This window comes from Camelus bactrianus, chromosome 23, assembly GCF_048773025.1.
Source record: "Camelus bactrianus isolate YW-2024 breed Bactrian camel chromosome 23, ASM4877302v1, whole genome shotgun sequence".
Taxonomy (NCBI): domain Eukaryota; kingdom Metazoa; phylum Chordata; class Mammalia; order Artiodactyla; family Camelidae; genus Camelus; species Camelus bactrianus.
Window position 1 is genome coordinate 15,796,728 of NC_133561.1, and position 14,575 is coordinate 15,811,302.

Sequence of the window (14,575 nt, forward strand, 5' to 3'; positions counted from 1 at the left end):
TACATTTTCTAGGCCAAAACCGTGGTGTCTCCCTCGATTGCTTGTCAGGTCATCCAATCTATCTGTAAGTTCCATTAGCTCTAAAACTAAAATATATGCGAGTCTGACACTTCCTATTTCTTCATTATATCATCACCCCCACCCAGACCACTATCATCTTTTGTCTGGTCTTGGGGGAAAACAAACAAACAAACAAACAAACAAAAAACCCCCAAACTAAACCAAACCAAAAATACCCTAACTGGCTTCCTTTCCACTCTTGTTATCCTCCAGTCCATTCTCCAATGTCAGAGAATGCTTAAAAATGTAAATCAGAACACACCATTTTACTATGTTTCTCATTTATCTTCCAGTACAATTTGAAATACTTAGCTCTCCTTTCCCTGTGTCTTCATGTGGCTAGCTAGTCCTTCAGGATTCTGTTAAATATCACCACTCCTTGAATATTCCCACCATAACTTAGCTGAATCTGCAATTTTGTTTTGTTTACTGCCTGCCTCTTCCAGACAAACAATAAATTCCTTTAGAGTAGGTGTCTTGTTCACTTGTTTGTCCCTAGCATCTTAAATAATTTCTGACAAAGAGGAAATAGTTCAGTAAATACTTGCTGAGCAAATGAATGCATGCATGCTATGCCATGCAAAAATTGCTCAACGTGTAGCTTACCCACATCTTGCAATCTGTCTTTCCTGCTGCCAATTTCTTAACTTGTCTACCTCTCACAATCTAAGTAGAGTTAGGATACATATCTAACTAAGTATGATTCATCTACGTTAGGTTTTCACTATCCATATATCAGATAACTAAGATTTCACCCATTAAAATGCCCAATAGTTCCTGAAATTATCAGAGATCTTGTCTTCCAAATGAAATACAGCAAACATAATTTAATTTTTTCATGGATTTCATTATGAATCTTGCACCCAGTGTTAGGAGCTGTTTGCTTCCATACTATACAGTTCCAAATGACTAAATGATTTTTACTATTCTCTTTTCAGTTGCCTTCTTATTGGTCATCAACTTTCCGTGTATCAGCTCCAGCAATGACATGTCTTTACTTGATGCTGTTTATATACTTACTATGTACCAGTGTTTAGAAAAATTTCATTATGGTGAACTCTCTCCCTGTAAAAAATACAATACTCATAATATATTGCCTAAGCTCACGGATCCACTGAGCTGCTAAAGTCCATCCATGGAGCCCTAGGTAAGATTCCCTGTTTCAAATGGTCAGATACCAGATGTGACTGAACAGAGAGGTTCCAAGTTGCTGGCAACTTGGGAAGGGGAAAGTTGGGAGAAGAGGAAAAATTTGATTTATGATTTTTCTTTTGGAAACATAGTTTACAACGTTGTACCAATTTTTGGTGTACAGTATAATGTTTCAGTCATACATACACACACATATATTCATTTTCATATTCTTTTTCATTATAGGTTACTATAAGATATTGAACACAGTTCCTTGTGCTATGCAGCAAAAACTTATTGTTTATCTATTTTATATATAGTAAACAGTATCTGCAGATCTCAATCTCCCAATTTATCCCTTCCTACCCCCTTTCCCCTCCGGTAACTATAAGATTGTCTTCTATTTCTGTGAGTCTGTTTCTGTTTTACAGATAGTTTCATTTGTAACTTTTTTCTTTTTGTTTAGATTCCACATATGAGTAATATCATATGGTATTTTTCTTTCTCTTTCTGGCTTACTTCACTTAAATGACAATCTTCCAGGTCCATCCATATTGCTGCAAATGGCATTATTTTATTCTTTTTTATGGCTGAGTAGTATTACATTGTATAAATATATCGCAATTTCTTTGTCCAGTGATCTATGACATCTTAATATTATAGATTTCAAATTATCCATGCTATCTCCTTTCTGCTCTGAATAGGACTAGTCAAAGGCAGATTAACTAATTAAAACACAAATATTATAAGGTACCCAGGTGAGGGAAGTGCATCCACCTGGTGAATTCACATGTTAGCATGCAGGACCTTCCGTCTGGCCATGGTTTTCTAAAACTGTTGTGAAACAATGTAGAGCAACAACTGTGGTGTTCTCCTCGTTCTCCTTTATTCCCAAACTCCTTTATAGCAATGCCTTGTAAGAGTACTGGAAGCGTTAAGCAAGGAAATTTAGTACGATGAGTAAAAATAAGTTTAAAAAAATTTACATGTACAGCATATACACATATACATACATATATACACATGAGCAAATGGCACTGTGGATATTGGGTATTCACTGAGGAGGCACAAATTACTTATTTATTCTTATTTATAAGTAATCCAAATATGTTTAAAGGCTGAAGCGGATTAAGCAAATTATAGATAGAATATTATAAAGACAAGAATAATGATGGCTAATATAACTTACAAATAAGAAGAATGGTTCTAGAGGAAGGTGGTATAGCTCAGTGGTAGAGTGAGTACTTAGCATGCACAAGGTCCTGGGTTCATTCTTCACTACCCCCATTAAAAAATAAATAGACCTAATTACCTCCCCCCAAAAATAAAACAACAACAAAAAATGGGCTTTAGTATATACACATCAAAAATAAGTTTAAAAATAAGCATGATGCTTCCAAGGAGGGGGGAATCACATAAAGACTGAGAAATTTGTCCACTAACTACGAAAAAAATCCACACCAAAAAGTGTCAAAAATATGATCAATAAAGTAAAAAGGCCAAAATAAACTGAAAAACTACAAATAAAACATCTTAATATATGAAGAATGATTATAAATAAAATCACGCATGTCAATAAAAGAACAAACGATACGAACAGACAATTCATAAAGAAAAATAGCCAATAAACATATATTTTAAAGAGCCTACTAGTAGTTTTTAAAATGTAACTTAAAAACTGTAAGACCCCATTTTTACTTATCAGATTGTCAAGCATCAAAAACAACACTAATGGCTATTGCTAATTTAGGGTGTGGGGAAGTAGATACTGATACCCTATTGACAGGGTGAAATCTGGTATAAACTTTTTAGAAGGCAATTTGGTAATGGATCATTTTGATCGCATGGCAATGGATCAAAAACTTTAAATATATTTATTCTTTGTACCGAAAAGTTATTTAGGAATGCGTTCTATTAAAATTACCCATCAATATACAAAAACGTTTAAGTATGGGACTGTTTAATGCACTGTTGGTTTAATATGGGATCATTTCCATAAATTATAAATATCTTTATGGAAGAATACTATGCAGGCATTAAAAATACTGATGTGTATGTATAATACTGACATGGGAAGCTGTTTAAGAAATATTGCTAAGTAAGAAATACATGTTTAAAAACCTTCTATTTGTAAATTTATGTGCAAAAGTTATACGTATTATCTTGATATGTATGTCCAGAACAACACCTGGAAGGACAAAAAACAAAATCAAATAGTGGTTACTAGTAGGAAATAGTGAGAAGATTACAAATAATGCTTTTATCTTTTGCTTATCCTTATTTCCTATTGTAAAAATCCAATTTTAAAAATAACAATTGTAGTAAGGAACACAGAGGAAAATACTTACGTTATAAATGGTAATTCTACCAAAGCAGGAAATAAGGTCAGCTACAAACTACAACTATGTAATAATGCTCATTAAAAAGCTAGAACATAATACACAGAAAATATAATTGCTATGTTAAAATTGATGGGGTTATGGTTGATTTAAATTTTTTTTCTTTTCCAAATTTTCAATGAGGTACCTTTTGTAATTAAAAGTAGGAAACTTTACTGAAAAAAACCATCATTCTTAAAATAAACGTCTAACAGAAATTATGCAAAAATAGCTCACTGTAACATATAAAAGTTAAATTCATATTACCCTACCTGATAATAAAAAAATACATGCAGTTGAATTACACCATACCTTTGCCAGCAGGGTTTTCCCACAGCCAGGGGGACCAGCAAGGAGGACTCCAGCTGGAGTCACCAATCCAAGAGCTTTGAACTGATCTGGGTTACGTACTGGTGCCTGGAAAAAAACAATCCCAACAGTGATCTGTTACAAATGTCCGTTTTATACTGCATATTCAAATTTATCTCTAGGAGCATATTTTAAATACTGATCATGAGGCCTGAAGATAAGAACAGTGTCTGGCACAGAGAGCTTACCTCTGTTCCAAGCATGAGGTAAATGGTGGTAAATTTAAAAATCCCTGCTCTTGAAAAATTCATAGTTAAATGTAAGATCTGAAAACATTTAAAATATAAAGATACAATATTTCAACATTTTAAAATCAAGAATTTTTAGAAAACTCATCTAGATTTCTAGGTTATAAAATTTTTAGGCAATGTTTCTCTTAAAGAAATCAAAAGAAGCAGTACTCTATGCAGTCAAAAGCAAGAGATACTCCACTATAATTCTCCATCTATTTTCTCTTTCAGTAGTTACACACCTCTGAATGGATCATATGTCATTAATGAACCATGAAATGATCAGTAAAATAGGAAAGTAAGAGTAAATGAAAATCACTCCATTGTTTCATGGGCATTAAAACTACTTTGACCATTACGAATGTGATTGAGATCAGAAAGTTATTTCTCAAACAATTTGGTCTCAGTTGAAACCTAAACTTTTTTTTTTAAACTCATTGCCATAGAATTCAGGCACAATCAAAAGAGTAAGTCTCAGATCTCAGAAGAATGAAAAAACCATCACCAAAGGCTTAATAATATAACTGAACATACAATAGAAAACACACAGTCAAGCCAATGTAGACCTACAACCTAGTACACACATATGGTTGTTTATCCATCACAGATGCCAACAACAGTTAGCAGCAGATATACCTACCAATATTGCCATGGTGAGTTCCTCTCTAATATCTTCCAGGGCCCCAATATCTGCCCATGTCACATTAGGGACAGTGACAAAGCCTTCCCTTTTAGCAGACGGTTGGACTGAGGATAGAGCAACAATGAAATCATTCAATTCAATGCACAGCCCTTGCAGCTGCTCCTCTGAGAGGGGATCCTGGTTCCTTAGCAACCCCAGCAGTCTTTGCAATTCATCCTTAAAGGGAGCAATTGAGGGAAAAAAATGAAAAACTCCAAAGTTTGTTGAAAAAGATTTACTATTTGTACTTTTAAAATTGTTAAAATTATTACTGCAATACTTCTGTAAGCTATGTGAACCTCTATGTATTTTAATAATTTTGACATATGTCATTTATTTCATTGTAAATGGATCATTTGATTCAGCCAAGAAAAGGTGCATTGACACAAATCAAATATAGAATGATTTTTGTATACTATACTAGGGCCAGCCGTAGCAAACATAAATAGTTGGCAAATATTCATTTCAACAACCGTATTACTTCCACTTTTCATTGATAAATATTCAAGAAACCACTGGATTTTGATGAAATTAAAACAAAGTTACTCTGGTGGCAGTATAGTTTCATAATATGGTTCCTTGATGGCTTATCAACTAAACAGGAAGCAGGCAATTTTCCTAGTACTACTGAATCTTGAGCTTCAAAGGCGGATTTCTCGCTTTGTGAGGGATATAAAAGAACAGGTGTAAAAAGTAACTCTGAGTAATTCAACTTATAAAATCCTAATTTATGTGCAGTATTATAAAAGGAATGAGTTTATTATTATTTTTAACAGATATAATCGTGGTTCCAAATGAGTAAAGAAGAAACAAATGATTTGAAAACAAAAGACCTGGACCTAAGTTCCTGATCTGGAAAGTAGAGGCCATGTGGCCTCGGACAAATTACAATCTCTTAGGCTTAGTTTGATTATAAAATGGGGTAAGAACTGATATTTACTTGGCACAGTTATACAGATTAAATTATATAATATATAAAAGCCCCTGTGCAAGCTAAAAAATGCTATATAAATGTTCTATTGAGTTTTCAATACTCACAAAACTCCAAATTTTAACAGATCTTGGACTGATACACATCCCTCTCCCCTTCCCAGCACTGTCCTCCAGCAGATTCACAGCTAGGGACAAGGGCAAGGCTGCATCAGCAGACCATCCTAGTCTAATAACCAAAAGGTAACCTGGAAGTAGAACTAAATGCCAATGCTGTCGTAGGAGGCGGCAAACTCTCCCTGTGAAGAACGGGAGAGTGAACGGTGCTGGCTCTGAGGGCCGTGCAGTCCCTGCTGTCGGGACCCTTGTGTGGAGTCGGCTGCAAAGTGTGAGAGCAGACAAGACTGCACGTCAGTAAAGGAGCAAGGCTGTGCGCCGACGTAGCTCAGTTCACAAAAACAGGCCGTGGGCAGGAGGGCCATCACTTGCCTACCCCTGCTCAAGAATTTCATAGTCATTATTGTAAAATGAATTTATTCAGAATCAACCAAAAAAAGTAGAACAACTTGTACTTTTGAAATTTTAGACATTCTGAGTGTAAATGATAATTATTCTAAAGATACAAGGCCAATAAGAGAAAACCATAAACCTCAACTTCACTGATGCTTGTTTGCATGTTAAGATGACACAAACTAAAAACCTAAATTGAGAAGACAGTTTAAGGTACCTGTACAGAAAGCACCCGTGTTTCAGAAGTGGGTTCGCTTCCAATCCTTTCCTCCTGGCCTCCTTCAGATGGCAAACCTTCAAGCTCAGGATTTTTCTTCTGCTGCTCCTGCAGCTTCATTAAGACCCTGTTGACTGCACACATGGCTGCCTCTCGGCAGAGTGCCATCAGGTCAGCGCCAACAAAGCCCGGCGTCAGGTGTGCTAACTGACGAAAATGGAAAGTTTCAGGAAGTCTTAGTTTTCTGCACAAAGTTTGAAGTATTCTGTAGAAAAGACAAGGGGGAAAAATCAGATTCCTAATCTACTAGTAAAAATAAGTCACCGAACATTTATCTGAAATCATTCCTGTCAACGGTATTATAATGGATACAATGTAAGATCAAATAGTTCACGCATTCAACAAATGTTAAATTACTATTACATATCCCGCCTTATTCCATTAGGGATTAAGGTATAGCTACCTGTTTTGTTAGGAACTACATTAAATTCTGAAAAGAATAAAAAATAGGTCTTAAAAATATTCTGCCTTTAAGAATTTTACAATATTACAGGAGAAATAAGATAAATAATTTATGAGGATACAGAAATTCTACTTTTAGAGTATATTAAATGAACATCCACCAGAAATAAAAAGCCTCCAAACTCAAACCGTTCATTTTATTCATCACAAAAAGTTAGGCGGATACACACTCCAATATCCAGTTTCCTCTGAGGACAGTTACTTCTCCCACTTCACCTTTACTTACTGTTCATTCCCTATACAGCATGTATAAAAAATTTTGCTCAACTGAACTGGCAACATGATAAGTATAAATGAAACGTGGACTCCTGGATAATTATTATTACTAAAGGAATACCTTAAACAACTTCTGGTAAGACCTACTGAATACAATTTAAAAGCAGTAAAAGTATTCAGGACAAAAGGTCTGAAGCCAGACCACCTGAGTTGAATGCCAGCTCTGCCACTCCCTGTGTAACCTGGGCCTGTTATTTCATTTCTGTGCTTCAGTTTTCTCATGTGTTAAATATATATTACAGTAGCAGCACTTAATCACTGAGATGTTATAAATGAATACATGCAAAGCTCTTAGAACAGTGACTAATTCATAGTAAATACACAATAAAAGTTCATTATTATTATTTACAGATTGTAATATTATAAATTCACTTGGATAAGGAAATATATTTTGAAATTTCCAAATTTGTAGGGGAGACTAATATTTTCAAATGTCAAGCTACTGAAGAATAAGTTACAGAAATGTCATTTGGGATCATGTAAGTGAAATGGAAGCAGACAAACATTACTGACAAATAAAAAATAATTCACTTAGATACCATAAACAATAGAAGCCAAGAAAAAGTTCCATCATACAACTATTTCCTAAAGATACAGACCTGACTTGCTGCTATGCATAAGAATACTAAGAAATTTAGAATGTTAGGAACAATAGCTCACATAAAATAAATAGCATTCTTTTCTCAATTACAGTCTATTTTTGAAAAAATATGGGTATTTCCAGTAATCATATGATAGAAACTTCAAAGGAGGAGAAAATAATCATTAAGAGATTTCCAGTTTTAAGACAGTTGAGCGAAAGTGTTTCAGCAACATTTCCTCCACCCACTCCAAAACAAAACAAAACAAAACAGAACAAGAACCAGAACAAGAAACAGGAGCACAAAATCCACAGTCAAAGAAACTAGGAAATTATCTGTACTCTACTCCCTCTCCCCCTACCCACTCGGCCTACTCTGGAAGGACTGCAAAGAAATTTGCAGCAAGAGGATCAGTCTTGATCTCTATGAGGTCTTTAAAAAGCTATCAACATTTGTCTAGGCTATAGGCTTCATTCAGTAAGGCTCTATAATAAAGAAGGTATCTACACTGGTATGAGATATTACTGAAGGAAACAGATTTGGGGGCGTTCTGATGTATGCACATTTTACTACCAAAGAAGAGAAAGGCCAACCAACATGAGGCTCTCTGTGTCGGCTCTAGCTGATGCCCTAAGGACTGTAAATCCCTATAAAGATTCAAATACTAGGGATTCCCTAATCCTTAATAAACGATCCAGGTTTAGTAATATATTGACTATAAATAGGTAAGTTTTAACTAATTTTTAAAAAATAAACCTTTTATAAAGTTCTATATTTACAGAATTACTGCAAAGACAGTTCAGAGGATTCTACAGATCTCACACCCTTCTCCTGTTATTAAGGACAAGTCGAGGCTCGAAGACATACTAAACAATCTTGTGGTTACCGGGGGAAAGGGAGTGGGAAGGATAAACTTGGGAGTTAGAGACTTGCAAATGTTAGCCACTATATATAAAAAAGATTAAAAAAAAATACCAAGTTTCTTCTGTACAGCACAAGGAACTATATTCAATATCTTGTAATAACCTTTAATGAAAAATATGACAATGAATATATGTATGACTGGGATGTTGTGCTATACACCAGAAACTGACACATTGTAACTGTACTTCAAAAAAAAAAAAAAAAGGACAACTCTGAGGATTACTGACTGGATATTTTGTAGAATGTCCTTCAACTGGGATTAATTTGTTATTTTTGTCATGATTAGACTAGGGCAATGTGTTTTGGGGAAGAATACTTAAGAGGTAAAGTGTCATTCTCATCACATCACATTAAGGACACATACTATCAACACAACTTACTGTGGGTGTGAACCTTGATTTCCACATTTGAGATAGTGTTTGAAAGTGTTTCCACTTTGAGTGACTCTTCCTTCCCTTTCCATATTGTACTCTCAAATAAGTCACTATGCCTGGTGCACCCTGAAGGAGTAGGGAGTCATACGTCATCTCCATAAGGACAGTGACTCTTCATAAATTATTTGGAATTCTTCTGCACCAGAGACTTGCCTATTCCCACTCATTTATCTATTTATTCAATCATGTATTTATATCAGTATACACCAACAGATATTTGATTATCTGTAACCTTGAACCACAATCTATGAAGAAATTTATGGAGAATGGTAAATGACCTAGCAGAGGGCACGAAGTCAAAATTAACCTTTTGTAAGAGAAGTGCGTTAGTGAGAAGGAAGTTTATTTGTCTGGTGGAACTACAAAGACCAAGAACAGGAGGCATCAAAGTGTCAGACTATAGAAATGAGGGCCACAGCAGAAAGCTAAGCACACACAAATTATCTGAAAATCTGCATAAGAAATATGAAGGCCCCACATATTCTCCACCCTCTCAACCAGCAGGATACGAGGAATGTGCTCTCTGGTGAATCGTAACCAGGAGAGGGAAGCTCCAGGTTTGTGGACAACAGTAAGACCAACTCCACCAGAAAAGGAGGTCAAAGTCTGTGCACAGTGTATATAGTCCCTCAACCGCCTGCCCCTGCCCTTGTCAGCAGACCAGCAGCTAGATGTAGACCCCCATGGTGTTGTCTGAAGATCTTTTTCTGAAAAGCTGAATTGGCTCAACAAAAGAATCTACAGAAATAGATATTTGGAATTTTCTAGCTAAAAAGTTTGACCAATCAGATGACCAATCTGATTGTTTCACAGTGGCACTCACACTTCGGTAAAGGAGCCTGTACTGCAGCCATCTAATTAGCCTCACTCTTAAGCTGCCAGCATGAAATAATAATAGTAATAGCTTTCAACTATCAAGACTTACCACATGACAGGTACTGTTATTCTAATTTTAAACATCAGCATTTTAAACATCATTTCTCGCTGCCTCTCACGGCAACGTAATGTACAAGACAGACCAAAACAAACACATACACATACACAAAGAAAAGAAACTTGGAGGAAATAGAGAATGCAGAAAAAGTTGTAAAAGGATTAGCAAATTAGAAAAAATTTGGCAATTATGAATTTCAGAAAAGTTAAAAAGGTAAATAAAAGAAATGTGATCATAATATATGACTTGGGTCAGCAGTGAACAATATTCATGTAGCTGAGAAATGAAAATGCTAAATATGGATATAGTCAAAATTCATAATACAACTACATACTACAAATATATGAACATGATTTTAGTATTAGATATATTAAATTATTATTTGTCAGGTATATAATGACACTGTGTGTATGTTAAATAAAAAGTCTTTATTCATTAGACATGGAAGTATTTATAGGTTGAAATGATACAATGCCTGGGATTTGCATTGTTTTAATTCAGGGGGAAAAAGTGGGAGAAAATAAGACTGTGACAATGTCGGTAATTATTAAGACATGGCGGTTCATTATTGTGACAGTTGTAAAGCGTATGTTTGTAAATTCTTAACCCTCTTCTCACCGCGAGATGGGTCTGACTCCTCTCCTTGAATCTGGGCTGACCTAAGTGACCAATCAAGCAACAGAGTTACAGTAGAATGGACACTATGTGATGTCACTTCCAAGGCTCGATCAAGAACAGCAATGCTACTTCAGCCTGTTTCCTGCAATCCTCATGCTGCAGCCATGTTAGAATCCTTCCACCCTGAGGCTGCCCAGCTCTGAGGAAGCCCACACTATCCTGTAAAGGGTGCGACATGGAGAGGCCTTCAGCGGACAAGAAGAGAAAGGGGTTGGGGGAGGGTAAGGAACAGACTAGATGAGATGACAAGATGTACAGACAGCTAGGTAGGCAGAAAGATAAGCTCAGCCCTGCTGCTCAAATTCCCCACAATATTCAAGCTCCAGCCACAGTCTCTGTAGCCACAGGAAACCCTGAGACAGAACCAGCTAGCTGAGGCCTTTCTGAAATCTTTACCCACAGAAATGGTGAGAGACAATAAAATGACTGTTGTTGTTGTAAGCCAATACTTTTGCAGTGGTTTGTTTTGCAGCAATAGAAACTAGAACAATTATATTAGATGCCTTTTGTGTACACATTTGCCATAATAAAATGCTTTTAAAGTTCAGGAAAATATCAATAGCTACCTTAAAAATTTTTTTTTCTTTCTATGGGTCGATGCTATGCTAGGTGCCCTGATTCAATCCTTACAAGAAGCCTTTAAGTGAAGACATTATCTTTTTACAGTTAAGTACTATTATTGTTACTATTACTGTACTCCACTTAAATAAACTAAGACTGGAAAATGTTAAATATCTAGAAAAAGGCACAAGGACATATGGCAGAGCTGAAATTCCTGGATACCTTCCTTCAATGACTCAAAGTTCTGGCACCTACTGGCAGCATCTCCACCCCAGCTTCGCCCATCTCTGTCCTCTTCTCCTCTTCACTTACTGTCACACCCTGGACCTTATCAGCACCTGGATCTGTTCTGCCTCTGAAATCACTAGCTCAAGCATTTCCCTCTCTGCTCACAGTCTCCCACACACCTGTTCTTGAACCTTAATAGGTTCCTGGAGTCACCACCTCCTCATCAAATACTCTTATTTTAACAATTTAAGAGTCCACGGTCTACTTTTTTCTTTCTTCATCAAAATTCTAAATCTCTGCTCTCTCCTTACCCGGATCTACACTGTTGAGCATTGCTATGGGAAAAACATCATAAAACCAGGCCTAGTGGCACCATTTCATACCCCCTTCCTAAACATTGCCTGAAAATCCTATTATTCTAGCCAGCTCATCTCAAAGTATCCAAGAAAATAATTTTACATCTTTATCACCCTCAAACCTCTAAGCTATCCATCATGTGCTTCATTTTCATCAGATGATCTCACTTTTGAATTCAGAGAAAACGCCCTCAATTTTCCAGTACCAAGCTGATAAACCTCCTTGCCTATATATATCCTATCTTTCTTTACTAACATTTCAACAAAGTACCCCTCATTCTAAGGCCAGCACCGATATATAAGCTCTGATTTCCCATTCCTCCCATTTCTCTTTCCTATCAACATTTAAAGATACTACCTGCTTCTCCTATCTTAAAAAAATCCTCTTTCAACACCTCATTATTTACCTCCCGTAGCTATCACTCTCTACCACTTTCTCTCTTCTTCACAGCAAACTTCCCTAAAACGAACCAGAAGTTTGCTACCCTCATTTCTTCACTTTCCATGTACTCCTCAACCATTCCAACCTGGAGTTTACCCTTACTGTTCTACGCACACAGCTTTTTGTTAAGGTCACTGGTGGCCTCTAGGTTGTTAAATTCAGAGACAATTTTTCAGACCTCCCTTGCTTGATCTCTCATTCCTCTTTCTGGAAATGTTCACTTTGCTTGGCTTCCATTACACACATTCTCTTCATTTCCCCAATACTTTCGGCTGCTCCTTCTACATCCTTAGACCATCAGCCCCTGCAGGCCTGTCCCAGAACCTGACGTTTGCTCTTCACACTCTCTCTGGAAATCTTATCTACTTTCATAACTTTAATGCCATCAATACACATATGATTCCCAAATTTTTACTTCCTCAGAACTCCAGACTCATTTGTCCAATTGCCAAGTTGACATCCCTATTTGGACATCCTGCAAGTCCCTTTAAATTCCATCTATCCCCAAATCCTCTCCTGAAATCTGCTTATCCCTCTAGTATTTCTCATTCCTTCAATAGAAAACCATCAGGTATTGGAGGTAGGGAGTACAGCTCAGTGGCTTAGCATGCACAAGTTCCTGGGTTTGATTCCCCAGTACCATTAAACAAACAAACAAACCAAACCTAATTGCCTCCCCCGCCAAAAATATAAAAATAATAAATAAATAGAAAACCATCAGGTATTTAAGAAATTTGGGAATATTTCCCTCTTGCTCTTAGCTGCCACCTCTCCACACACATATTCTGTTGATGAACTTACTGATTCTACTTCATAAACGTCTCCAGCTATTCCAGTGATCTCTATTTATGCTCCCACCTCCTTAAGGCCACTCCCCATCACCTCTGGATCTCACAAGAGCCTCCTCACTGGGCTACCAGAACCCATTCCTGCTCTCCTGTCACCATTCTTCACACTGCAGCTACAGTGATCTTTCAAAACAAAAATCTGTTCTGCTTTATTTAGTTGCTTTACTTCCTTCCCACCAAAATCCTTATCAAGGTATATGTGAGCCAGCTCCTGTACACCTCTGCAGCCTTTTCACATCCTACGTCTTCTTCTACAGCCATATTCTTCCAGACCCCTGGACACACTGAGCTCTCAGTCACCTCAGGGTTTTACATGTGCTATTCCTACCAGCACTCTCATCATCATTTGATCAGTTAACCACTATTTATTCAAGTCTCAGCTTCCTCAGAGAAGCCTTTAAGAACCCCCAGGCCAGCCACTGTGCTATCTTCAGCCTCTGGGACCAGCCAACACCGTTTTGTGAGCTTAGCTCCTTATTACTGATCAACCATGAGCTCCCAGATTTGTCAGAATTATTCCAGCAAAGTTGAGGCCTCTGTCAGCCACCTGGTCAACATGCATCTGCGGGCCTCCTATACCTACCTCTCTCTGGGCTTCTATTTCAACCGCGACGATGTGGCTCTGGAGGGCGCTGGCCACTTTTTCTGTGAATTGGCTGAGGAGAAGCGCGAGGGCGTGGAGCGTTTCTTGAAAACCAGCGCGGCGGCCATGCCCTCTTCCAGGACTTGCAGAAGCCATCTCAAGATGAGTGGGGTAAAACCCGGGATGCTATGGAAGCTGCTATTGTCCTGGAGAAGAACCTGAACCAGGCCCTTTTGGATCTGCATGCCCTGGGTTCTGCCCGCGCAGATCACATCTCTGTGACTTCCTGGAGAACCACTTCCTGGATGAGGAGGTGAAACTCATCAAGATGGGCAACCACCTGACTAACCTCCGCAGGCTCTATGGTCCCCAGGCTGGGCTGGGCGAGTATCTCTCCAAAAGGCTCACCCTCAAGCACGACTAGGAGTCTCTGCAACCCAGCAGCCTTTACAGAGCACCTCAGGTGTCAGGGCTTCTTCCTGAAGCCTCTCTGCACTCACCAGGCAGCTTTTTAACCATCCTTGAGCCCTCTCCCAAGCCTTGGACCAAATGGAAACAATAAAGCTTTTTGCAACGGGAAAAAAAAAACAAACTCCAGACCATGTTAGCTTTGCTGATATATCCTCTCTGTCTTTGTCTTTTTGGACTTACCACACTTCTGATTATTCAAACTAGTGACAGGAGACAATCACTGTGTCTCC

The 14,575-nt window shown here is 37.5% G+C and overlaps 1 protein-coding gene across 5 annotated transcripts in view; it reads right to left on the minus strand.

The window, feature by feature from the left end:
• Nucleotides 1–14,575, minus strand: part of NVL (nuclear VCP like) — a 79,410-nt gene that overhangs the window by 42,035 nt on the left and 22,800 nt on the right. For all 5 annotated transcript variants that reach the window (XR_006721439.2, XM_045509473.2, XM_074351671.1 and 2 more), the window contains exons 13-15: nt 6,508–6,772; nt 4,809–5,027; nt 3,882–3,986 (exon numbers count right to left, since the gene is read on the minus strand). Coding sequence is in view for 4 of the 5 variants with exons in the window: in XM_045509473.2 (XP_045365429.2) it covers nt 3,882–3,986; nt 4,809–5,027; nt 6,508–6,772 (589 nt within the window). In the remaining variant the exon portion in view is untranslated. The remainder of the gene's footprint in view (nt 1–3,881; nt 3,987–4,808; nt 5,028–6,507; nt 6,773–14,575) is intronic.